Source organism: Melanerpes formicivorus, unplaced genomic scaffold (assembly GCF_026170545.1).
Source record: "Melanerpes formicivorus ecotype bairdi unplaced genomic scaffold, bMelFor1.0.p_v2 SCAF_9, whole genome shotgun sequence".
NCBI lineage: Eukaryota > Metazoa > Chordata > Aves > Piciformes > Picidae > Melanerpes > Melanerpes formicivorus.
In genome coordinates, this window is record NW_027142361.1 from 12476094 (window position 1) to 12503400 (window position 27307).

The 27307-nt window shown below is 47.6% G+C and overlaps 1 protein-coding gene across 1 annotated transcript; it reads left to right on the forward strand.

Moving 5' to 3' along the window:
• Window positions 1-1706: 1706 nt before the first annotated feature.
• OTOF (otoferlin) lies at window positions 1707-25804 on the forward strand. The gene is made up of 5 exons (XM_068142919.1): window positions 1707-1784; window positions 4371-4499; window positions 9850-9945; window positions 23816-23943; window positions 25630-25804. The coding sequence occupies exons 1-5, from the start codon at window positions 1707-1709 to the stop codon at window positions 25802-25804; spliced, it is 606 nt and encodes a 201-aa protein (XP_067999020.1).
• Window positions 25805-27307: the final 1503 nt, after the last annotated feature.

The following is a 27307-nucleotide window of genomic DNA, read 5'->3' on the forward strand; positions in this document are numbered from 1 at the left end:
TCAGTTTGCTTTCACCTGGAGAGGAATCCAGTACACTTTCAACAGACTGCCAATGGGCTGGATCCATAGCTCAAGCATCTGTCATGCAGTAATCCATGATGCTCTGGAGAAAGGTGGTGCTCCAGAACACATCCAGTTCATCGATGATATCATCGCCTGGGGTAAAACTGCTGAGGAAGTCTTCGAGAAAGGTAACAAAATCAGTGACATTCTTCTGAATGGAGGTTTTGCCATCAAACGAGACAAGGTGAAAGGACCTACCACAGAGATCCAGTTTCTGGGAGTGCGGTGGCAGGATGGATGCCGACACATTCCAGTGGATGTGGTAAATTGAGTCTCTACCATGGCAAATCCCACAAACAAGCAAGAGACCTTAGGTTTCTTGGGGATAGTGGGATTTTGGAGACTGCACATTCCTGGATACAGTCAGATTGTGAAACCTCTGTATGATGTGACTCGAAAGAGAAACAGTTTCCACTGGGGACCTAAACAACAAGCAGCCTTTGACCAGATAAAGCAAGAGGTAATTCAAGCAATGGGTCTGGGACCTGTCCGAGATGGTCCAGACATTAAGAACATTTTGTACACGGCTGCAAGTGACAATGGTCCAACCTGGTGCCTGTGGCAAAAAGCTCCAGGTGAGACACGTGGACGACCTCTAGGTTTCTGGAGTCGAGGTTACAGAGGTTCAGAGGCTAATTATACTCCAACAGAGAAAGAAATTCTAGCTGCCTATGAAGGAGTAAAAGCATCTTCTGAAGTAATTGGAACTGAATCACAACTTCTCTTAGCTCCCAGATTACCAGTTTTGAATTGGATGTTCAAAGGCAAAGGCTCCACACCACAGCATGCCACAGACTCAACCTGGTCTAAGTGGTTGGCTCTGATAACACAGAGAGCTCGAATGGGAAATCTCAAAAGACCTGGTCTAGTGGAGGTGATCTCAAGTTGGCCTGAAGGTACCAACTGTGCTAAACCTCCAGAGGAGAAAGTAACTCATGCTGAGGAGGCTCCTCCTTACAATGACCTTTCTGATGATGAAAAGAAATATGCTTTGTTCACAGACGGTTCCTGTCGTCATGTTGGGAACAAGCGAAGGTGGAAGTCTGCAGTGTGGAGTCCAACACGCCGAGTTGCAGAGGCGAAGGATGAAGAAGGAGAATCCAGACAGTTCGCAGAGGTAAAAGCTGTCCAGCTAGCTCTTGACATAGCTGAACGTGAGAGATGGCCAAAGCTTTATCTCTACACTGACTCATGGATGGTTGCCAATGCTTTATGGGGTTGGCTAAAGAACTGGAAGAAGAGTGGTTGGCAGAGGAAAGGAAACCCCATTTGGGCAGCCAACCTGTGGCAGGACAATGCTGATCGAGTCGAGAGAATTCCAGTGTCGGTGAGACACATTGATGCTCACATTCCTTAGAGTAAAGCTACTGAGGAACAGCAACACAACCATCAGGCAGATCTAGCTGCAAGAGTTTCTCAAGTAGGCATGGACTCTAATCTTGATCTCGACTGGAAACACTGAGGTGAGATATTCTTAGCTCGGTGGGCTCATGATTCGTCAGGACATCAAGGCAGAGATGCTACATACCAATGGGCTCGTGACAGATCCATAGACATTTCCATGGATGCTATCACACAAGTCATCCATGACTGTGACATTTGTGCTGCTATTAAGCAGGTAAAGCGACTTAAGCCCTTGTGGTATGGCGACAGATGGTCTAAGTACAAGTATGGTGAAGCTTGGCAGATTGACTACATCACTCTACCACGTTCTCGTTCTGGTAAGCAGTATGTGCTTACTATGGTAGAGGCAAACACTGGATGGTTGGAAACTTATCCAGTTCCACATGCAACTGCACGCAACACCATTCTCGGTCTGGAGAGACAGATCCTGTGGAGACCCGGAACTCCAGAGAGGATTGAGTCAGACAACGGAACTCATTTCAATAACAACCTTGTAAAGAACTGGGCAAAAGAGCACGGTATTGAGTGTATATTCCCTATTCCCTACTATGCACCAGCTTCAGGGAAGACTGAATGCTACAGCAGTTTGTTGAAGACCACTCTTAAAGCCATGGGGGGTGGATCTTTGAAAAACTGAGAAAAACATTTAGCACAAGCAACCTGGCTGGTAAATAGAATTTAATTTCAAACTGTTGTACAGCTACATCGCGTCTAAAGGAAGAATCTACGAGGAATCTACGGTGCACGAACCCAGAGAACCCTGCAAGTCCTGAGTCAACTAAGAGACCCTGAGAATCCCTGTTTCCCTTTTCTTTGCTTTGTCGGCAAAGAAACAAACTGTTTTCCATTTTTCTCATTTTCTGATTTTCTTGAACTTTTGAATCATCTACATCTGAGTATAGCCGGAATGGACTATGAACTTTACTCACGAACTGTAAATATCATCTTGGATTGGATGGACAGTATGAACAGCCAATGAAATTGTTTAGAAGGGGTGGACTGTGACCGTTTGAGGCTGCGCCTTTAAGAAAGGGATACTATGGCTGAATGCTTTGTAAACAAAGGACAGGTCTAAACAGATTTCATTGGTGGGTTGGTACCATGGAACTTTAAGTTTTGAATGCGACTGAGACTTTCCTCAGTTTCGATTCTGCCCTCCTCCTTTTTGCTTCTAGGCTCTCTGCCAGACTGACCTTGGACTGATAAGCGTGAGGCCTACAAATCTACTAACATACTCTGCTTTAATTAACAATCCCTCTTTTTCTCTGTTTCTAACCCTCTTTGGGGAAAAAGGGGAGAGCAGGGGGGTACAGGGGGGAAACCCTCTTCAGCAGAGGAGGGAATTTCGTTGCTGTATTACTTTGCTGTATATATTTCTATGTATAAATTGTAAATACTCTAAATTGTGTATATATACCCTGCATACCTGTGGCCGGTTGACGTTGCCCCCTTAAGAAAGGGAATATGGTGGATGGAAGTTGGCAAACGGAAAGAATAATCTAAACTAACTTCATTGGAAGAGTGGGAGGAAGCACCTTCTGAACTGGGAGTGAGCTGGGAGTGAACTGAGCATTTCCAGGACTTCTCTATCAGTCTTGCTTCCGCCTCTCCACGGTGCAGCAGCTCTATCTCTGCTCGGCTTTCTGCCAAGGCCTCGGCCTTGAAGACAGATAAAGGCCGGTATTAACTCCCTTCCAATTAATACGAACTGCTTCTAACATTTTTTTTTTCCTCTCTTTTCTCCCTCTTTCTATCCCACTCTGGGGAAAGGGGGGGGGGAGAGAGGGGAGAACGGAGGTGGGGAACCCCCTCTCTGCCGAGGGGGGTTACTCTCATTTCTGTGTTACTCTGTTGTATATCTTTGTATATATTGTAGATATTGTAAATTTGTAAATATTTCCCTGCAAATCCTACACTGCTTTGTAAATATAGCTCCACTGCTTTGCTAATTCAGCTTGTGAGTTTTTTTTTCCTTTCCCTTCAATTTTTTTTTTCCTTTTACCTTACAAGGGGGAAGGGAGGAGGCTTCTTGGCCTTACCCTTCCACCCCACCACATTTTTTTTATTGGCGTACCCAACGTGCGGCAGATAATTAGTTTAATTTATTACTTGATTGATTTAGTGTTTTCTAGCTGAATTAGCAAACATGAAGGTATTGTGGTTTGTGGAGCGATTATTCTTTTCAATTTTTGGGGCTCTGGTTTACAGATATTGTTTGGGTTTGATTTTGGATTACCTGGGTAAATATTTGGTGCGGACAATTTATATGTGGGTTATGTATAGAGTTAAATTATGGTATGGAAAATGTATTAATTTATTACGGCCAGTGAGATACAGGAATGTTACCTCCACCACTCTCCCAATTGAGATAAAGGGTTTTAAGATTCCGCCTGAGGAGAGAGTAACTTTAGGTGATGCCTGGGATCCAAAGGTGATTTATGTGATGTGTATAATTCTGCTGCTAGTGATAACTAATGTGTTTTCTCTGTATTCCTTGTGGACACCTTTCTCTCTCGCCACAAGGAATACAGAGAAAACACATTAGATCTTGTCCTTGTTGGCGACTTCAACCTCCCAGATATCTGCTGGGAACTTAATTCAGCAGGGAGGAGGCAGTTCAGAAGATACCTGTTCTGTAATTGCACTGTAGGCAGCATGCTGCTCAATGTAGCAGACTTTCTCCGTTTGCATTTCTTCTGTCGGGCAGAGACCTGTTCCCATTGGCCCTGCTCATGTGGGTTACTACAGGGAAGTTGAGAGGATTGCTGCTGGGAAGGTATCAAACTCCCTGTTCCACTAAGAGTTACCCCCTGTTCTGGTTTTGAAGAGGTTACATTATGGGAATAGTCAATTTTCCATTCACCATCTCTTATAGCTCTTAGCCTTTCCACCTCTTCTTTTAGTTTGACCACCATGCTCATCAGATCACTGATCTGCTCACACCTAACACAGGAGTTGTTCTTTCCATCCTCCATATCGAGTGCCAGGTTCCAGCACTCACTGCAGCCATCTACCTGAACATCTGTATGCTTGTAAGTGGTCTCTGTTTGAGTGCCCACTGTTCTTCTGTTAGCCTTTGCCCTAGTAGTAACCATCTTGCAGTAACCACCCTCTCCACCCGGCTTTTTTTTTTTTTTTTTTTTTTTTTCCTGTCAGTGAGCAGGCTGAGCTGAGCTGAGCTCCTCAACCTGCCTCCTCTCTTCAGACACGCACTGGGGTCTGTTTGGTTGGCGCGGTTTCCACAGCAACCCCTCCCCCAGTTACGTCACTGCCCTCAGGCACGTAGGCAACCCGAGCCCGCTGCCCCTCCTCCCCTCTTTATGAAGTCCCGAGCCACCAGCCCCTTACTGCCTGAAAAGCAAGGGAAGCAAAGCCAAAAGCAAACTCCCAGAGCTGTGCTCCTCAAGCTGCCTCCTCTCTCTTCAGCCATGCGCTGGGTTTTCTGGATTTGCTTTAGTCTGAGAAAAGGCAGTGACAGGGTGACCTGGTACTGCCAAAATGTAGGTCTGCAAATAAGAAGGGACTATGCTGTCCCCTGTTCAGCTTTCTTTCAAGCAGTTGTGCAGGGAGTGAGGTCTGACCTGAGCATCCTTTTCTCCAGCCTAAACCATCCCCATTCCCTCAGCTGCTCCCCACAAGACTTGTGCCCTAGACCCTTCACCAGCTCTATTACCATGATTTGGCCATGTTCCAGCACCTCAATGCCCTTCTTGGAATGAGGGAACCAAACCTGAACCCAGGATCTGATGCCCTAATCCCCTGGATCCCTCGGGGGCGACGCCTCTCACCCTTCTGCTGCTCAGAGTACAGATGCCAGAAGCCTCCTGGGTGCCACAGGAGGGATGTGTCTGATTTTTTGGCTGGAGTTACCCAGCTTGGGCATGACTTTCTCTCACTTGCAAGAGGTGAGGAATCCCTCTCTTCACAGCCCAGGCTCTTTCCCAGGCTTCTCAGTGCAATCCTTGGCTGCCGGAGCGAGGAGGAAGCGCTGCCAGCCACGTGGATCGGCGCCAAGCTTCAGACGTGCTGGAAAGGAGATGAAAAGGGGTTTTGCCCTTCATAGCTATGAGCAGTTAAATACCTGGTGCCAGCTGATGCCAGCACCGGATGGCACAAACCACCGTGGCCAGAAGCCGCCCTGTTCCCAGCAAGGGCTCTCACGTAGCTAGGGCGGGAGAAGGGGACGTGATCTAGGTCACAACAGCCCGCCGAGGAGCCATCTGGACGTGGCACAGGGCTGGATCCAGCCCTGCTTGTGCCTGTGGACCTGGAACATCACCTCAAGGCCTGTCTGGTGCAGGTTGAGACAACAGTGGGAAAGAAGAATGTTTTGTTAGAGTCGCTGCATCCTTCACAGAATCACAGAATCAGAGACACTCAGGCTGGAAAAGAGCCTCAGGATCACCAAGTCCAACCAGCAACCCTACTCTGCAAGGCTCACCCCCAAACCAAGTCCCCAGGCACCATATCCAAATGGCCTTCAAACACATCCAGGCTTGGTGACTCAACCACATCCCTGGGCAGCATATTCCAGTGCCTGACCACTCTTGCTAGGAAAAGATCCTTCCCAGCAGCTGTGGGGACATGGTGGTCACCAAGAGACTGGATGAGGTGCTTGGTGCCATGGTTTAGTTGATGAGATGCTGTTGGATGATAGGTTGGACTCGGTGATCTCAAAGGTCTTTTCCAACCTGGCTAATTCTAGTTCTAAAGGCCAAACCGTGGCAAAGGGCTGACTGATCATGGAAGAGGTGATGCTTGCTGGCCCAAGTCTGGTATCCAGAGGACAGAATATAATAGAATATAGAATATAGAATTAACCAGGTTGGAAGAGACCTTCAAGATCATCATGTCCAACCCATCATCCAACACAATCTAATCAACTAAACCATGGCACCAAGCACCCCAGCCAGTCTCTTCCTAAACACCTCCAACGATGGTGACTCCACCACCTCCCTGGGCAGCACATTCCAATGGCCAATCACTCTCTCTTTGAAGAATTTCTTCCTAACATCCAGTCTAAACCTCCCCTGGTTTCTTTCCTCCTTTACTCCATGGTCCTGCCCCAGCAGCTGCACACGTGCAGCTCCAGAGCCGTGTAGATCTCTGGCAGTCCTCTGGCAGCCCAGGCATGCCTAGCTCTCTGAAAGAAGCTCTAGGAAATCCCCAAAGGGAACCTTAGCAATTGTCCCAGAACAGTGCTCTTCAACTCACAGCTGTGGGGAAGAGACAATTTAATCTCAGCCCTTGGACCAACTGCCTCCTCAGGTGACCTTCTTAGACATCTGTGTGGAAGGAGAAAAGTGACTGGTGAGACACTGAGACAGACTGCCCAGGGAGGTAGTGGAAGCCTCACCCCTGGAAGCTTTTAAGGCCAGGCTGGATGTGGCTGTGAGCAACCTGATGTAGTGTGAGGTGTTCCTGCCCATGGCAGGGGTGTTGGAACTGGATGATTCTTGAGGTCCTTTCCAGCCCTGACAAATCTTTGATTTTTAAGATTCTATGACTTCTGCTCTGTGTAACCACCACCTGGGCTCTCCTCCCTCACAAAGTCTCTCCAAGACCCATTGCACTCCCTTTCCCCATGGGATTGCCCTCTTCTTTACAGAACATCCAGCTCTTGGATGTTCACACGAGCAGCAGGTTTCATCTCTCCATTAGCAGGGCCCTTCCCAAGCCTGGCAGCACCCAATGCAACCATGGCAGCACACATTCCAGCCCTGAAAGCACCCATCCCAAGCAATGCAGCACCCATCCTAGCCCTGGCAGCACACTGTTACTTGTTCCTTGGGAGAAGATATTGCTCCCCACCTCACTCCAGCCCCCTTCCAGGGAGCTGTAGATAGTCTCTCCTGAGTCTCTTTTTCTTCATGCTAAAGAACCCCAGATGCCTCAGCTGCCCCTCAGAAGACTTGTGCTCTTCACCCTTCACAAGGATGCTGCTCTTCTTCCATGCTGTGTCCAGGCAGCAGCTAAAAGGGATCTCACTTGTCTCATGGGTGGTTGGAGTTTGTAGGGACTCAGGATGGCAAAGGAAGGCTCTTCATATCTCTCCATCCACCACTGACCAGCAAATGCCAGCCTGGGATGTAGGAGGGGTCCCATGTGCCTTCAGCAAGTGATAAGACAAGAGGAAATGAGCTCAGGTTTAGGTTAGACATGAGGACCAATTTCTTTCCCCAAAGGGTTGTCAAGGCCTGGAATAGGCTGCCCAGGGCAGTGGTGGAGTCCCCAACCCTGGAGGGACTGAAGACATGTGTAGATGTGGTGCTGAGGGACATGGCTTAATGGTGACCTGGCAGTGCTGGGTTAAGTGCTGGATGTGATGATCTGCAAGGCCTTTGTCAACCACAATGATTCTATGATTCCATGATTGTCCTTCTCTTAGCAAAACAACTTCTGCAGCTCACCGGAGCCAGCTTTCCTCCACATGATTCCTCCCACTCCCATTACACTTAGTCCACTTCTGGACATCCCACAGCACCTCTGGTCAGAACCAGCACCACGGGCACTGCTGGAGCCTGGGACAATGTGCCTGTCCACCACTCCTTGTCCTTCTCATCTATGAGCTAGGACTCTTCCCAAAGCTCCAGGCAGGCGCCAGCAGCAGCTCCTTGGCTGAGCTGGGCTTGCAGCAAGTTCTGAGAGGCCTGTGCACTTGGCAGGAGAACAGGAGGTTGGCAGCAGCTCACATCTCAGCTCAGCCTCAGCCAGCCAAACATCCTTGCTGTTATTGCAGCTTGCTGGGCTTTATGTAAGCCTGGCACGGCCCTGGAGAGCCCTCCCTGGCGTGGGGAGGCAGAGGGACTGAGAACCACAGAATTACTTGGGTTGAAGGGGAACTTGAAAGGTCACCCAGGTTTGCAGGCACAAGGACAAACCCCAGAGCATGCCAAGGTTGCTGTATCTCACTGAATGCCACCTGTTTTTTTGGGGGAACCACCACTGTGTCAGAGGTCCTGGGGAAGGAGAAGGTTCTGCTCTGGGTTACAGGTGGCAGCAACAGCTTGGCCAGCAGGACTAAGGCACAGATTGCCTCCCTGTGCTGGGCACTGGTGAGGCCATGTCTCAAGTACTGGGTTCAGATCTGGACCTCTCACACCCACAGGGACATTGAGGTGATAGAATGTGTCCAAAGAAGGACAATGAAGCTGGTGAAGGGTCTAGCACAAGCCTTGTGAGTAGCAGCTGAGGCAACAGGGATTGTTTAGCCTGGGGAAAAGGAGGCTGAGGGGAGACTCTCTACAGCTCCCTGAGAGAAGATTGGAATGAGATGGAATCGGTCTCTTCTCCCAAGGAACAAGTGACAGGACAAGAGGAAACAGCCTCAAGTTACACCAGGAAAGGTTTAAGCTGGACATGAGGAACAATTTCTTCCCCAGAAGGATTGTCCAAGCCTGGAACAGGCTGCCCAGGGCAGCAGTGGAGTTCCCATTCCTGGAGGGATTGAAAAGTCATACAGGTGTGATGCTGAGGGACATGGCTGAGTGGTGACCTGGCAGTGCTGGGTTAATGGTCGGATTTGATGATCTTAAAGGTCTCTTTCAACCTAAACAATGCTATGATGTTGAGAGCCCAGAGCTGAGAGGGCAGAGTGGCTGTTTCCACCTTGTGAAGGCACAAGGGGTGGGCAGCCTCTCTGGAGCCAATCTGCACACAGGGTCAAACACCATAAGTGTCTCCTGCACACCCACCTCAGGCTGTGCCTGGCTCCATCCCACTCTGTGGCAGGGCAAGATACCCCTGGAACAGGTTGCCTGTGCTGGTGCAGTGTGTGTGGCAGCTTCAGAGAGGAGGACAGGACATGCCACCACAGTATCACAGTATCACAGGAAGTTCTTCACTGAGCGAGTCATTCGTCATTGGAACGGGTTGCCCAGGGAGGTGGTTGAGTCATCATCCCTGGAGGCGTTCAAGAGGAGATTGGACGTGGCACTTGGTGCCATGGTCTAGTCATGGGGTCTGTGTTGATAGGTTGGACTCGATGATCCTCGAGGTCTTTTCCAACCTAAGTTATACTGTGATACTGTGATACATGGTGGTCCACACTGCTGCAAAATGCTTGATTTCGAGAAGCCAAGCAAAGTAGCCATAATGCACTGAAAAGCACACCAAAAAGGGAATACTGGTCAAGAAAGAGGCAACAGAATGGCAGATGAAACAGCTAAAAGGGTGGCCAGGGAGGGGAGGAAGGTGTCAGAGTTTGTTTTGATCCCAGATGGTAAACTGTCAATTGAGCAAAAAGAGCCAGATCCTGTGTATAGCACAGAGGATCAGAAATTAATTAAAGACCTTTTGGGGAATAGGACAGGAAAGGGCTGGGCCAAGACACCAGATGGGAAATTAATCATTCCCACTAAGCTTCTCTGGGCTTTTGTTCAGATGGAACACGCAAAGACTCACTGGGGAACAGAAGCCCTGTATCGAAAATTGGTTCAGGAGTGTATAGCACGGAAGTTATACACCACGGTCGAACAGGTAACCCAGCAATGTGAGGTGTGTCTTAAGGCCAACCCCAAAGTAAGAAGAGGAATTAGACTGGGACAAATTAGCAAAGGAAATTATCCAGGACAACAATGGCAAATTGATTTTACTGAGCTCCCAAGAAAGGGGGGATACAGGTACCTGTTGGTACTCACTGACACCTTCTCTGGTTGGCCAGAAGCATTTCCCTGTCACACAAACAAAGCACGGGAGGTTACTAAGGCAGTGTTACAAGAGATAATACCTCGTTTTGGGGTACCTGCTGCTATTTCCTCAGACAGGGGACCTCATTTTGTGGCCAAGGTGGTACAACAAGTGAGCAAAACTTTAGGGATTGATTGGCAACTCCACACCCCCTACAATCCACATTTGAGTGGGCAAGTGGAGAAAATGAACCATTTAATCAAAAACCAGATAGTAAAAATTGGACAAGAAGCAAACCTTCCTTGGTCACAAGCATTACCAATTGCCCTGTTGCAAATTCGAACTAAGCAAAGAATAAAGGAAGGGTTGAGCCCATTTGAAATCCTGTTTGGAAGATCTTATGTAGTAGGAACTATGGACCCTTCTGAACCAGGGCAATTTAGAGAGGAAATGTTGAACAAGTATGTTCAGCAAATTTATAAGAACCTGAGCATTGTTAGCAAACAGGTGATTGGAACCAATGTGAGAGGGTTAGACAGACCAGTCCATGATGTGGAACCTGGAGATTATGTCTATGTCAGATCTCTTTCAGAGAACCCTCTGGAGCCTAAGTAGACCGGACCATATCAGGTGTTACTGACATCTTTCACAGCCATCAAAATCAAGGAACAAGCTGCTTGGATTCACCACACCAGAGTCAAGAAGACCTCAGCAAAAGAATGGAAACTGGAATCCCAGGGACCCCTGAAGCTCAAGTTGCATTGATAATTGTGGTTTGTTTGTTGGTTGATACTATTGAGGGATGGGAAGTGTGACCATTTGAGGCTGTGCCTTTAAGAAAAGGACAGTACTGGGACACTATGGCTGAATGTTTTGGAATGTTGACGAAAACAACAGATATTCTAAACTAATTTCATTGGTGGATTGGTAAAAGTGTAGTTTTAAGCTTAAGTGCAGCTGAGACTTTCCTCAGTTCACTCCTTTCCTTTCTCCTTTCCAGCTCGTCTGCCTCTGGGCTCCCTGCCAGACTGACCTTGGACAGATAAGCAAACTAACATATTCTGCTTTATTAACAATTGTTCTTTTTCTCTCATTTTAACCCTCTTTGGGGAAAAAGGGGAGAGAAGGAGGGTGCAGGGGGGGAACCCTCCTTTACCTTGCTGTATATTTCTGTGTATATATTGTAAATACTGTAAATTGTGTATATATCCTGCATTCCCTAAAAATTGCTTGTAAATATAGCATTTCCCTTTGGCTCCTCTGGCTGCCTAGCTGTGTTTTTTATTATTTCTTCCTCTTTGTGGGGGGAGAAGGATGGGCCTCTCTCTCAAACCCATGACATTTCTTGTTTTGGTGCCCAACGTGGGACAGATAATTAGCTTGATTTATTGCTTGCTCGAGCCGGACTAGCAAACATGAAGGTGTTTTGGATTTTGGAGCATCTGTTCTTCTCAATTTTTGGGGCACTGGTCCACAGATATTGTTTGGGTTTGATTCTGGATTACCTAGGTAAATATTTGATGCAGAAAGTTTATTTGTGGTTTATGTCTAAAATAAGGCTTTGTATGGTCGCTGTATGGAGTTTTCCTGGCGTGCCAGATACAGGAATGTGACCTCTAGCACTCTCCTGATTGAGATAAAGGAGTTTAAGATCCCAGTAGGTGAAAGAATAACTTTAAGTGATGGCTGGGATCCAAAGGTGATTTATTTTATGTGTGCAATCCTGCTGCTGGTGATAACTAATGTGTATTCGCTGTATTCTTGGTGTCAGGAGAAAAAGGTGTCCAGAGCATGTTCTATTGTTAATCACAGATCAAAAGGGAGGAGGCGTACCTCTGGGTCAGCCCCACAGACGTCCAGTGATGAGGAGAGTGGAGAAACTGTGTCAGTTAAAGAGAAAGTTAAATAGTCTATTGGAAAGGCTGCTTTGAATGGTTCTGTTGCTGATTCTGGCAAGCTGTCAGGGGCGGCAGCAACTGCCAACATGGCGGTTCCTCCTCTTTCTTCTTCTTTGGCCATTAACGAGGCAAGGTCACTTCTGCCCACTCTCTCGGCAGGACCAGAAGCCACTGCCCCAGCAGCTGATTATTCTCAGGACCTGTCAGCTTCTATTAAGGTGGCTGTATATTCAAACACAGCTCCAACTAAGCAAGTAGCAGTTTTAAAGACTAGAAGTGGAAAGACCAAAGAGGATCCAGGAGCTAATGGAGGAGAAGAGCTGAATTAGTGAGATCAAAACAGGATAAAGATGCAGCTAGGACAGGAGCTAGCAGTGGTGGTTCTCAGCTTAAAGAGATCCTTAGGAGAGTGGCAGCAGGATTATGGGGACAACATGTTCTGGAAGATGTGGTAGATGGAGATGAAGATGATATTTCCAAATGTTCTTCCCCTCGGGAAGAGTTAAGAAATGTCCATAAAGATTACACCAGAGCAGATAAGGAGCCAGTTCTAGCTTGGCTTAGTAGATGTTATGATACAGGTGCTCCAGCTCTAACAGTTGGAGACAAGTCAGCAGCTCAGTTAGGAACTCTCTCGAGGGATAATGGAATAGATAGACATCTAGCCAAGATTCTCAGTAAGGTTAATCTGTGGGTACACCTTTTATTTGCAGTAGCCCTGAGATACCCTTCCCAAGATGATCTTCCATGGAATCCTAAGCCCTGGACTACCATAGATGAGGGAATTAAGCGCTTGAGAGAATTTGAGCATATTGAAAAGAGCAATTGTTTAAAAATCCAAAGCACCTTCATATATGCTTGTCCGACTTGAGCAAGCAATAAATCAAGCTATTTCTGCTGTACGTTGGGACGGCCAATTAAAAAACGTAGTCAGAGGAGGGTTCCCCCCTTGTAATGGGTTGGGGCAAACCCCCTCCCCACCACAGGGCAGAAACAACGACTCAGACAAAGGGATTGCAAAAGTGATGGAAAGTTTAAATAGGAAAAAACAATTTAAGAACAAACAACAATCAAAGCTTTACAGAGAACCACAAGCACCGTGACAAAGAGAGAAATCCCAGAACATGCCCAAGAACATCCCATCCCCACCTGGGGGTACACCCAAACCCCCCCCCAGGGCTCTTTCCTCCCCCCCAACCCAGCCTTGGGCCTGGGCAGGCCCAAGGGAGGCGGCTCACGCCATTTTACCTAGGCTGCAGCTGGGGACGAAAGAGGAAGTGAAGACCCCGCATGGGCATTTTATAGGGGAGCAGGGCATTATGGGAAATGGAATACCTGCCTGTGACCACTCCCTGGGCTGGGCCCACCCGTAGGGACCTCCCAGGTGTGTTCTGTGCAGTGGCATCCGGGCCAGCACCCAGCCTAAACCACCACACCCCTGTACCCCCTTCTCTCCCCCTACCTCCCTTTTTTCCCAAAGAGGGTTAGAGAGAGGAAAAGGTAGTTATTAAGAAAGAAGAATTTTAGTAGGCCTATTAGTACAGGATTAGTGATTATCTTATCCAAGGTCACTCTGGCTAGGAGCCCAGAAGCAGGCAAGCTGGAAGGGAGAATGAAAGGAACGAACGAACGAACTGAGAAAAATTCCAGCTGCACTAAAAACTTAAAGCTGCGTTCTACCAATCTACCAATGAAATTCGTTTAGAATATCTGATTGTTTTCGTTATTATTCCAAAACATTCAGCCAGAGTGTTCCAGCACTGTCCCTTTCTTAAAGGCACAGCCTCAAACAGTCACACAGTGAAGTGGGTTGAGAACCAGCTGGGGTTGGATGAGAGGACAGTGAAGTGGGTTGAGAATTGGCTGGGGTTAGAGGAGTGGACAGTGAAGGGGGTTGAGAATTGGCTGAAGCACAGAGATCAAGTGTTGATTAGGCACTTGATCTCCAGAGGTCTCACTCTGCTGAGATCCTGGCATTCTGTGACTTGAAGCAGCTCAATGTCTCCACAGCTGTGTGCTCCAAGCACTGGGGAGAAGTCAGAGCCAAGCTTCTGCCAGAGCCTGAGACCTTTCTTCTGGTGTGAGGCCTGGACCACTGTGTCTCTCCTAGTGCTTAACTCAAATGAGTCATTTGGACCAGCCTGGGCTATGAGGCTCTGGTTCTATAGAGAGCCATGACAACTCAGAGTAGCACATGGAGGGCCAAAAAGGGAGCTGGCAGGGTCTGGCAGACCTGGCTGAAAAGGCCATGGGCACCTCCTTGAACATGCTCTGAGTGATTTTTTACCTGATCCAGCTAATGAAAGTTTCTTCTTTATATAAAGTGTGCACTCTGGAAAAAAGCATTTTCCTGACTCCTAACCTCATCATCCTGATGTATCATAGTATCATAGTATCATTCAGGGTTGGAAGGGACCACAAGGATCATCTAGTTCCAACCCCCCTGCCATGGGCAGGGACACCCCACACTACATCAGGCTGGCCAGAGCCTCATCCAGCCTGGTCTTAAACACCCCCAGGGACGGGGCCTCGACCACCTCCCTGGACAACCCATTCCAGGGTTTCACCACTCTCATGGTGAAGAACCTCCTCCTCACATCCAGCCTGAATCTCCCCACCTCCAGCTTCATTCCATTCCCCCTAGTCCTATCACTACCTGAGATCCTGAGAAGTCCTTCCCCAGCCTTCCTGTAGGCCCCCTTCAGATACTGGAAGGCCACAATTAGGTCACCTCGGAGCCTTCTCTTCTCCAGACTGAACAGCCCCAACTCCTTCAGTCTATCCTCATAGGAGAGGTGCTCCAGCCCTCTGATCATCCTCATGGCCCTTCTCTGGACACATTCCAGCACCTCCACATCCCTCTTGTAATAGGGGCTCCAGAACTGGACACAGTACTCCAGGTGGGGTTTCACCAGGGCTGAGTAGAGGGGGAGGATCACCTCCCTCGACCTGCTAGCCACACTTCTCCTGATGCAGCCCAGGATCTGATTGGCTTTGCGGGCTGCAAGCGCACATTGAGAGCTCATGTTGAGCTTTTTGTCCACCAGCACCCCGAAGTCTCTCTCCTCAGGGCTGCTTTCCAGCCAGTCCCTGCCCAGCCTGGATTTGTGCCTGGGATTGCCTCGACCCAGATGCAGGACCCTGCACTTGCCCCCATTGAACTTCATGAGGTTGGCTTGTGCCCACCTCTCCAGCCTATCAAGATCCCTCTGGATGGCCTCCCTTCCCTCCAGCGTGTCTGCTGCACCACACAGCTTGGTGTCATCAGCAAACTTGCTGAGGGTGCACTCAATGCCACTGTCCATGGCACCCACAAAGATGTTGAACAAGACAGGTCCCAGGACTGATCCGCTTGTCACTGGCCTCCACTGGGACATGGAGCCATTGACAGCCACTCTTTGGGTGCGGCCATCAAGCCAGTTCCTTATCCATCTAGTGGTCCACCCATCAAACCCATTGTCGTGGGATGGAAGGGGTAAGGCCAAGAAGCCTCCTCCCTTCCCCCTTTGTAAAGTAAAAGGGAAAAAAAATTGAAGGGAAAGGAAAAAAAAACTCGCAAGCTGAATTAGCAAAGCAGTGGAGCTATATTTACAAAGCAAATGTAGGATTTGCAGGGGGAATATTTACAAATTTACAATATCTACAATATATACAAAGATATACAACAGAGTAACACAGAAATGAGAGTAACCCCTCTCGGCAGAGAGGGGTCCCCCACCTCCGCTCTCCCCTCTCTCCCCCCCTTTCCCCAGAATGGGATAGAAAGAGAAAGGAAAGAGAGGAAAAAAAAGTTAGAAGCAGTTCGTGTTAATTGGAAGGGAGTTAGTATACAGGCCTGGTGTCTGGATTTCAAGGCCGGGGCCTTGGCAGAAAGCCCAGCACAGAGTTAGCTGCAGAGCTGCTGCACCATGCAAAGGCGGAAGCAAGACTGACTGAGAAGTACTGGAAATGTCCAGTATAGTCCCAGCTCAGAAGGTGCTTCCTCCCACTTTACCAATGAAATAGTTTAGACTATTCCTTCCGTTTACCAACTTCCGTCCACCATATTCCCTTTCTTAAGGGGGCAACGTCAACCGGCCACAGTCCACCCCTTCTAAACAATTTCATTGGGTGTTCATACTGTCCATCCAATCCAAAACGATATTTACAGTTCGTGAGTAAAGTTCATAGTCCATTCCAGCTATGCTCAGATGTAGATGATTCAAAAGTCCAAGAAAATCAGAAAATGAGAAAAATGGAAAACAGTTCATTTCTTCGCCGACAAAGCGAAGAAAAGGGAAACAGGGATTCTCAGGGTCTCTTAGTTGACTCAGGACTCTCAGGGATCTCAGGGTTCGTGCACCGTAGATTCCTCGTTGATTCTTCCTCTGGGCGCGATGTAGCTGTACAGCAGTTCGAAATTAACCTCTTTCAGCTAAAGTTAAATTTCTTTGTGGAATACACTGAATTTCACCATTCTCTTGCATTACCCAATAAGTGTGACCCGGACCTTCAGCTGAAACCACCCCTCGGACAGGTTTAGCCTCTCCTGAGGGTGAAAATACCCAAACAGTTTTACCTAACAGATTCTTTTCTCTAACAACAGGAACTCTATCACCTTCTACTTTCCGTAGCAAATCTGAATGTGCAGGTCCAGCTCGGTTCACTGAACCTCTACTATTTACCAGCCAGGTTGCTTGTGCTAAATGTTTTTCCCAGTTTTTCAAAGATCCACCTCCCATGGCTTTGAGAGTGGTCTTCAACAAACCGTTGTAGCATTCAATCTTCCCTGAAGCTGGTGCATAGTAGGGAATATGGAATATCCACTCAATACCGTGCTCTTTTGCCCAGCTCTTTACAAGGTTGTTCTTGAAATGAGTTCCGTTGTCTGACTCAATCCTCTCTGGAGTTCCGTGTCTCCACAGGATCTGTCTCTCCAGACCGAGAATGGTGTTGCGTGCAGTTGCATGTGGAACTGGATAAGTTTCCAACCATCCAGTGTTTGCCTCTACCATAGTAAGCACATACTGCTTACCAGAACGAGAACGTGGTAGAGTGATGTAGTCAATCTGCCAAGCTTCACCATACTTGTACTTAGACCATCTGTCGCCATACCACAAGGGCTTAAGTCGTTTTGCCTGCTTAATAGCAGCACAAATGTCACAGTCATGGATGACTTGTGTGATAGCATCCATGGAAATGTCTATGGATCTGTCACGAGCCCATTGGTATGTTGCATCTCTGCCTTGAAGTCCTGACGAATCGTGAGCCCACCGAGCTAAGAATATCTCACCTCGGTGTTTCCAGTCGAGATCAAGATTAGAGTCCATGTCTACTTGAGAAACTCTTGCAGCTAGATCTGCCTGATGGTTGTGTTGCTGTTCCTCAGTAGCTTTGCTCTTAGGAATGTGAGCATCAATGTGTCTCACTTTCACTGGAATTCTCTCGATTCGATCAGCAATGTCCTGCCATAGGTTGGCTGCCCAAATGGGTTTTCCTTTTCTCTGCCAACCACTCTTTTTCCAGTTCTTTAGCCAACCCCATAGAGCATTGGCTACCATCCATGAGTCGGTGTAGAGATAAAGCTTTGGCCATCTCTCACGTTCAGCCACGTCGAGAGCTAGCTGGACAGCTTTTACCTCTGCGAACTGACTGGATTCTCCTTCTCCATCTTTCGCCTCCGCAACTCGGCGTGTTGGACTCCACACTGCAGACTTCCACCTTCGCTTGTTTCCAACAAGACGACAGGAACCGTCTGTGAACAAAGCATATTTCTTTTCATCATCAGAAAGGTCATTGTAAGGAGGAGATTCCTCAGCACGAGTTACTTTCTCCTCTGGAGGTTTGGCACAGTTGATACCTTCAGGCCAACTTGAGATCACCTCCACTAGACCAGGTCTTTCAAGATTTCCCATTCGAGCTCTCTGTGTTATCAGAGCCATCCACTTGGACCAGGTTGAGTCTGTGGCATGATGTGGTGTGGATCCTTTGCCTTTGAACATCCAATTCAAAACTGGTAATCTGGGAGCTAAGAGAAGTTGTGATTCAGTTCCAATCACTTCAGAAGATGCTTTCACTCCTTCATAGGCAGCTAAAATTTCTTTCTCTGTTGGAGTGTAATTAGCCTCTGAACCTCTGTAACCTCGACTCCAGAAACCAAGAGGTCGTCCACGTGTCTCACCTGGAGCTTTTTGCCACAAGCACCAGGTTGGACCATTGTCACTCGCAGCCGTGTACAAAATGTTCTTAATGTCTGGACCATCTCGGACAGGTCCCAGACCCATTGCTTGAATTACCTCTTGCTTTATCTGGTCAAAGGCTGCTTGTTGTTCGGGTCCCCAGTGGAAATGGTTTCTCTTTCGAGTTACATCATACAGAGGTTTCACAATTTGACTGTATCCAGGAATGTGCAGTCTCCAAAATCCCACTATCCCCAAGAAACGTAGGGTCTCTTGCTTGTTGGTGGGACTTGCCATGGTAGAGACTCTGTTTACCACATCCACTGGAATGTGTCGGCGTCCATCCTGCCACCGCACTCCCAGAAACTGAATTTCTGTGGTAGGTCCTTTCACCTTGTCTCGCTTGATGGCAAAACCTGCATTCAGAAGAATGTCAATGATTTTGTTACCTTTCTCGAAGACTTCCTCAGCAGTTTTACCCCAGACGATGATATCATCAATGAACTGGATGTGTTCTGGAGCACCGCCTTTCTCCAGAGCATCATGGATCACTGCATGACAGATGCTTGAGCTGTGGATCCAGCCCATTGGCAGCCTGTTGAAAGTGTACTGGATTCCTCTCCAGGTGAAAGCAAACTGAGGCCTGCATTCCTCTGCTATGGGAATAGAGAAAAATGCATTAGCAATGTCTATGGTAGCATACCATTTGGCCTCTTTGGATTCCAGCTCATACTGTAGCTCCATCATGTCTGGTACTGCTGCACTCATAGGTGGTGTTACTTCATTTAGGGCTCAGTAGTCTACCGTCAGACGCCAGTCTCCATTCTGCTTCCGCACAGGCCACACTGGACTGTTGAAAGGTGAATGAGTTTTGCTGATGACTTTCTGACTTTCCAACTGACGAATCAGATTCTGAATGGGCAACAAAGAGTCACGGTTGGTTCTGTATTGTCTGTGATGCACAGTCTGAGAAGCAACCGGCAATTTAATGTCCTGTATCTTATGTTGTCCCACAACTGCAGATTCATCAGAAAGTTCAGGTCTAGCAGACAGCTTCAATTTTTGTCCATCAATTTCTATTGAAGCTACTCCAAAAGCCCATTTGTAACCTCTAGGGTCTTTGAAACGTCCTTCTCTCAGAAAATCAATTCCCAAAATACAAGGTGCGTCAGGTCCGGTCACAACTGTATGCTTCCTCCATTGTTTACCAGTTAAACTTATATTAACCTCTACCTTACTTAACTCTTGAGATCCACCAGTGACTCCCAGAATAGTTATAGACTCTGATCCCTGATAATTTGATGGTATTATGGTGCACTGAGCTCCTGTGTCAACCAAGGCCCTGTACTTCCGAAATTGTGAAGTGCCAGGCCACTGGATGTACACATCCCAATAGATTCTATTATCTCTGTTATCCCTCTCCTCCCCCTGGCGGGAGGCAGGGCACCCCTAGTTATGGGGAACATGCGCACATGTGCATTGCACATATTGTGCAGGGTTATAACTTTGCATGTTATAACTGGAGCCACTGTTGGAGCCATAAGAGTCATTCTGGGGAACTGTGGAAGTAACAGCTACCCTTCTGGTATTGCTACCTCGGGTTCTGCCACTTTGCAATTCCCTCAGTCTCCTGAAAAGATTAGAAGTTGGTTGGCCATCCCAGCGGTTCATGTTCTCACCAAACTGATCACGCAGAGTTATCCAAATAGTTCTACGTGATTGCCTTGGTGGTCTATTTTGGAATGACCTGTTTTGGAATGTCCTGTTTTGGAATGACCTCCTTGGAGGACGTGTATTCCTCACAGATGAGACTTGTACCCACCTGGAGGAAGAATTGAAATTATCCTTCTGTGCCAATTGGGATATGGAGTTTCTAAATTCATCTTTTAACTCTCTCATGCAATTCTCAATTTTTCCAGACAGAGTTTCAATGGCTGAAACCAAAGAACCACGTGTCATGCTATCCTCCAATTGTCTCATTTGATCACTGAATTGGCCAACCGTGGGAGAAGCTCCACCATAACTTCTTGACACAATTCTGCTTGCCAGAATGTTTGCATAATTGGAAGGAGCAAGTTTGATGATCTTTTTAGCAAGACCAATACCCACAGGAACGTCATCAGGATTCAGAGTTTCATGTTCACCATAGAGTAGCTCTCTAACAGCAAATTCTCTCAAGCGCTTAATTCCCTCATCTATGGTAGTCCAGGGTTTAGGATTCCAGGGAAGATCATCTCGGGAAGGGTATCTCAGGGCAACCGCTATTAAAAGGCGTATCCACAGATTAACCTTACCGAGAGCTTCGCCTAGATGTCTATCTATTCCATTGTCCCTTGAGAGAGTTCCTAACTGAGCTGCTGACTTGTCTCCAACTGTTAGAGCTGGAGCACCTGTATCATAACACCTACTAAGCCAAGCTAGAACTGGCTCCTTATCTGCCCTGGTGAAATCTTTACGGACATTTCTCAATTCCTCCCGTGGTGACGAACAGTCCGTAATATCATCTTCCTCCTCATCTCCCTGAATTCTTTGCCCATATAATCCTGCTGTCATTCTCCTAAGGATCTCTTTAAGCTGAGAACCACCTTTGCCAGCTGCCTTCCTAGCTTCATCCCTATCCTGCTTTGATCTCACTAGGTTAGCTAGATCTTTAAAACAAACCTTCTCTTCCTCCTGAGCAGGATCTTTTAGAGTAGAGGGCCCCTCACCAGGATCGGTCTCCACCTCTTCTTCTCCATCTTGGGCCTTTCCACTTCTAGTCTTTAAAGGAGCCATCTTGACTGGAGCTGTGTTTGAATTTACAGCCACCTTAATGGAAGCTGACAGGTCCTGAGATAAATCAGCTGCTGGGGCAGTGACTTCCGGTCCCACTGAGGGAGTGGGTGGAAGTGATGTTGCTCCGTTAATGGCCGACGGAGAAGAAGAAGAAGGAGAAGGAGTAGGAGAAGGAGTAGGTGCCATGTTGATACCAGCCGATGCCCTTGGCTGCTTGCCAGAATCAGCAAAGTCATTTAGAGCTGCCTTACCAATTAACTTTTTAGCCTTCTTTTTTACTGACACGGGTTCTCCACAGTCCTCGTCACTAGATGACTCTGGGACTGATCGAGATCCACGGCGTTTTCTTTTTGATCTAGTTTTAATAACAAAACACGCCCTGGACACCTTTTTCTCCCGACGCCAGGAATACAGAGAATACACATTAGTTATCACCAGCAGCAGAATTATACACACCAAATAAATCACTTTTGGATCCCAGGCATCACCTAAAGTTACTGTCTCCTCAGGCGGAATCTTAAAACCCTTTATCTCAATTGGGAGAGTGGTGGAGGTAACATTCCTGTATCTCACTGGCCATAATAAATTAATACATTTTCCATACCATAATTTAACTCTATACATAACCCACATATAAATTGTCCGCACCAAATATTTACCCAGGTAATCCAAAATCAAACCCAAACAATACCTGTAAATCAGAACCCCAAAAATTGAAAAGAATAATCGCTCCACAAACCACAATACCTTCATGTTTGCTAATTCAGCTAGAAAACACTAAATCAATCAAGTAATAAATTAAACTAATTATCTGCTGCACGTTGGGTACGCCAATAAAAAAATGTCGTGGGATGGAAGGGGTAAGGCCAAGAAGCCTCCTCCCTTCCCCCTTTGTAAAGTAAAAGGGAAAAAAAATTGAAGGGAAAGGAAAAAAAAACTCGCAAGCTGAATTAGCAAAGCAGTGGAGCTATATTTACAAAGCAAATGTAGGATTTGCAGGGGGAATATTTACAAATTTACAATATCTACAATATATACAAAGATATACAACAGAGTAACACAGAAATGAGAGTAACCCCTCTCGGCAGAGAGGGGTCCCCCACCTCCGCTCTCCCCTCTCTCCCCCCCTTTCCCCAGAATGGGATAGAAAGAGAAAGGAAAGAGAGGAAAAAAAAGTTAGAAGCAGTTCGTGTTAATTGGAAGGGAGTTAGTATACAGGCCTGGTGTCTGGATTTCAAGGCCGGGGCCTTGGCAGAAAGCCCAGCACAGAGTTAGCTGCAGAGCTGCTGCACCATGCAAAGGCGGAAGCAAGACTGACTGAGAAGTACTGGAAATGTCCAGTATAGTCCCAGCTCAGAAGGTGCTTCCTCCCACTTTACCAATGAAATAGTTTAGACTATTCCTTCCGTTTACCAACTTCCGTCCACCATATTCCCTTTCTTAAGGGGGCAACGTCAACCGGCCACACCCATGTGTCACCAGTTTGGAGACCAGGATGTGGTGCGGGACAGTGTCAAAGGCTTTGCTCAGGTCCAGGTAAACAACATCAGTTGCTCGCCCCTCATCTATTAATTTCATCACCTGCTCATAGAAGGCCACCAGGTTGGTCAGGCAGGATTTGCCCTTGGCAATCACCTTCCCAATCACCTCTTCACTATTCTTTTGAGTGAGTAGTGACTCCAGGAGGATCTGCTCCATGATCTTTCCAGGCACAGAGGTGAGACTGACTGGCCTGTAGTTCCCTGGTTCCTCCTTCTTACCCTTTTTGAAAATGGGGGCAATGTTTCCCCTTTTCCAGTCTGTGGGGACTTCACCAGATTGCCATGACTTTTGAAATATAATAGAGAGGGGTTTAACAACCTCATCTGCCAAGCATGTGAGTGAGGCACTGCAGCCAGGCACTTGAAAGATCTCAGGTAGTGACAGGACTAGGGGGAATGGAATGAAGCTGGAGGTGGGGAGATTCAGGCTAGATGTGAGGAGGAGGTTCGTCACCATGAGAGTGGTGAAACCCTGGAATGTGTTGTCAAGGGAGGTGGTCGAGGCCCCGTCCCTGGAGGTGTTTAAGACCAGGCTGGATGAGGCTCTATCCAGCCTGATCTAGTGGGGGGTGTCCCTGCCCATGGCAGGGGGGTTGGAACTAGATGATCCTTGTGGTCCCTTCCAACCCTGAATGAAACTATGAAAGGGATCTCAGTCCTGCTACAAGCACCTGGGCTGCTCTTTGTCACTACCTTGTCCCAGTGCTTTACAAATGCAACCTACTTGTAGCTACTTCTCCCACCAGCCTAATTCTCCATCCAGAGCTGCAAATCATTGTCCCCAGTAAGGTAATGAGTCCTCATTCCATCATCAATAGATGAAAGCTGCAATGGTAGACATCTGGCCAGACCACCACCTTCCAGGAGCGGCTGGATGTGTCCTGGTGTGGTCATCTGCATGATGGGGGTTGGGATTTGAGAGTTTGGGTGTACTCATCCTCTTTATGAGGAGAAGCCAGAAGCTCTTGGATCTAATGCAGTGAGTGAAGAGAACAAGAGGGGAAGGGGAATTCTTCTTGACATCTTGGACAGGTTGTTCCTCCAGGTCTTTCTTTAGAGGAGCCTGTTTTTTTCCCACTGATGAGAGAGATGCCAAAGGAGTCTCTGGTTACATCTCTCTGAGGGAACACGACCAGCCCCAACCACCCCCCAAACTGAGACAGGGACTAACACAAGGCAGGACTTAACCCCAGTTTAACCCAAGCCACTCTGCTTAGGAAGACCAAAGAGCTTAGCCACATGCCTATGGCTAGGCAGTGCCAGATGTTCTCAGGGATGGAGAATGACACCACCCCTGAATTCTTGCCTACTGTGGACAGTACTGATGTGTCTCACTTATTCTCTACAGGCCGCAGACCTTCACCCAGCTGACATCAATGGGAAAGCTGACCCTTATATTGCTATCAAGCTGGGGAAGACAGACATCAAAGACAAGGAGAACTACATCTCCAAGCAGTTGAACCCTGTCTTTGGAAAGTGAGTTGCCTCAGCCCTGTTACTTGTGGCAATGCCAGTGACGAACAGTGTGAGCAATCTGGCAGTGCAGGCCTAGAGCCTGACATGGTGGTAGGCCATGCTCAGCATAAATGCAGAGCCAGCTAGCAGTGTAGCAAAACAGTGCTGTGCCTACAGCATGTAACTAAAACAAGGCACTGGTAGCTATAAACATGGACAGTTATCTTGGGACAACAGGACATGCACCTGCATCAACAAACCTCGTTGTGTCATTAGTAGTTGGACCAATAATCTATAATAGTGCGATGTGTGGTCATCATAGGGAACCAATGAAGCCATGCCAACAAGGCACTCCGAGTTTATATAAGTTGTAGCAGTTCCCTTGCTATGCACTTCTGCCTTTCCTGTCTCTTCTTCTTCTTCTACACTTTACTGTGCTATACCTGCACTACAGGCCTCACTGTAGGCCTGCAACACTGGAACAATAAAGGAACAATACTCGTTCATATTGGTTAGCTGTATTGATTCCCATCTCCGTCGCCCATAGTTACTTGTCTGCACTTGGAAGTGGAGAGCTAAGCTGGAGGCAAGCTTGCCAGGCCCTTGGACCTGAACCCTGGCTGTCCCACAGCTGCTGCTGGGGCTCAAAGGATAGGACTCCTCACACAGGATTTTTCTTGCAGTGTAGAGCATCCTACAGGGGATCAGTGTCTTCTCCCAAGGAACAAGTGATAGGACAAGAGAAAACTGCCTCAAGGTTGCACCAGAGGAGGTTTAGGTTGGGTATGAGGAATAATTTCTTTCCTGAAAGGGTTTTCCACGCCTGGAAGAGGCTGCCCAAGGAAGTGGTGGAGTCACCATTTCTGAAGGGGTTGGAAAGATACAGAGATGGGGTGTTGATGGTTTAGTGGAGACCTGTTAGTGCTAGGTTAACCATTGAACTTGATGATCTTGAAGGTCTCTTTTGACCAAAATCATTCCATGATCCTCATTTCAGCCATCTGCCCCTCTGTGCCAGCTGTTTGGTCAATATAGTGAAGGGTGTTGAAGAGAGATCCATATGTAATCAAGATTAAGATGTACCTACCTTTAAGGTAGGAATCATTTGGTCTGAACTACAGTGAGAATGTGGCCTGATCCTTCAGGGGGACACAAATTTAGTTTCAGGGCTATTAGGACATGCAGATCAAACAACCCTGTACCACCTCCTGCCTAAGGCTAATGGATCTGAAGGACCCCATGAAGAGATTTACTTAAGCCCCTACCTCAAATGTCCTCATGAGCCAGCAATGTGACCTCATGGCCAAGAAGGCAAATGGTTTTCTGGGGTGTGTTCTGAAATGTGTGGCCAGCAGGCCAAGGGAGATCCTCTTCCCCCCCTACTCCACCCTAGGGAGGCCACCTCTGGAGGCCTGCGTCCAGTTATGGCCTCCCCAGCTCAAGAGAGACAGGGAACTACTGGAGAGCTCAAGGAAGGCTACAAAGATACTGAGGGGACTGCAGCATCTTTCTGGAGAGGAGAGGCTGAGACATCTAGGAGTGTTTAGCCAGGGGAAGAGCAGACTGAGAGGGGATCTTTTTAATGCCCATCAGTATTTAAAGGGCAGGGGCTAGACTCTTTCCAGTGGTGCCCAGCCACTGGAGCCATGGTTCTGTCTTGAGGAGCAGCCAGACCCTTCAACAGGTCTTCTCTTTCCCCTGACCTAGGTCCTTTGACATCGAGGCCACCTTCCCCGTGGAGTCCATGCTGACAGTGGGAGTGTATGACTGGGACCTGGTGGGGACTGATGACCTCATTGGAGAGACCAAGATAGACCTGGAGAATCGCTACTACAGCAAGCACCGAGCCACGTGCAGCATCTCACAGATGTACTCGATGTAAGAGCAAAACTTCCCTGCCCAGCCCTCTGCTGGGGCCCTTGCCTGTCTCACCTTCCACACCAAGCCTAGATCTCCTGCAAGTATTTCCCTTCTTTAGCGCCTGCTGATGGAGGAGTCTGTGTTGTACCCTCACGGGAGGCCTCATTGCAGTCTACAACTACCTGAAGGGAGGTTGGAGCCAGGTGGGGTGTGGTAGTGTGAAGGTTTAATCCTCCCACCACATAAAGCACAGCTCAACTCAGAGAAGCAAATGGAAAGCTGTCTTTTACAAGCAACAATGAAATGCAATGAATACATACAAAATATACAGGATTCACAACATATACAAAATTCACAGGAAAGAATGTAAGACAGAGAAACCTTCCTGAAGAGATTCCCCACCACCACCACCTCAGGTTCCCCCAAAACCCCTCTTTCCCCACCCCCTTTCTTGTCCAAGCTAACTGGATGGAAAAAGGAGAAAAAGAGAGAAATGGCTATTAAGGGAAAAATCATTAGTTCAAAGCAGTTGTTAAGACAAGTAAGTTTTCTTATCTCATAAGTTTCAGTCCAAGGTCAGTTGCGTGCAGGCTGGCCAAGAACAGAAAGGCAGTCTGTCTTCAGTCTTTCAAGTTCTTAAAGCTACATTCTCCTGATCCACCAATGAAATTCATTTAGCATTATCTTTGTTTTCCTTTTTACACCTAAACATTCAGCTAGAGAATCCTATAGCTTGGCTTTTCTTAAAGGCACAGCCTAAAACTGACACATGGGGGTTGGTCTCTTCTCCCAGGCAACCAGCACCAGAACAAGATGACACAGCCTCAAGCTGTGCCAGGGGGAAGTTTAGGCTTGATCTTAGAAAGTTCTTCACAGAAAGAGAGATGTCCCCTTGGAATGGGCTGCCCAGGGAGGTGGTGAGGTTGATGTCCCTGGAGGTGCTCAAGAAAAGCCTGAATGAGGCACATAGTGCCATGGGCTAGTTGATTGGTTAGGTGATTGATTGGACTTGATGAGCTTGGAGGTCTCTTCCAACCTGGTTGATTCTGTGATTCTCACTCTTAGGACAGGTGTTATGACCAGCACAGCAGAGCAACACTGGAGTGGGCTGGAAGAAGCCCATGGAATGAAGGAAAGGGCAGAGTGGCACTGAGGAGAGTGATGAGGCCAATAATGAAATAGCAGCAAGGCCAAAGGAGCAAAGCTGAGCTTGAGGAGTCAAGTGGGATGTGATGGGAACTTTGGATCTGAGTCAGCACAGAGTAAAAGGTCTGAGGTGGAAAGCATGGAGAAGAGGGCACAGAGGGACCTAATCTACTCTGAAGGTTCACTTCTGCTGCTTTGGATTCTTCCCTTGGGAATGCTGGCTCCTTCACAGCAGCACCATTTGTTTCATTGGTCTTTGCAATCTCTACAGTGTCCTGAAAGGAGATTGGACTAAGGTGGTGGTTGATCTCTTCCCCCAAGAAACAAGCAGAAGGACAAGAGGAAATGGCTTCAAGTTGTGCCAGGGAAGATTTAGGTT

Coding starts and splice junctions, on each gene's coding strand:
- OTOF (XM_068142919.1), top strand. CDS start 1,707: ATGGCGACAGATGGTCTAAGTACAAGTATGGTGAAGCTTGGCAGATTG. Junction 1,785..4,370: donor TCTACCACGTTCTCGTTCTG/GTAAGCAGTATG, acceptor CTCTTCTTTTAG/TTTGACCACCATGCTCATCA. Junction 4,500..9,849: donor ACCTGAACATCTGTATGCTT/GTAAGTGGTCTC, acceptor GCTTTTGTTCAG/ATGGAACACGCAAAGACTCA.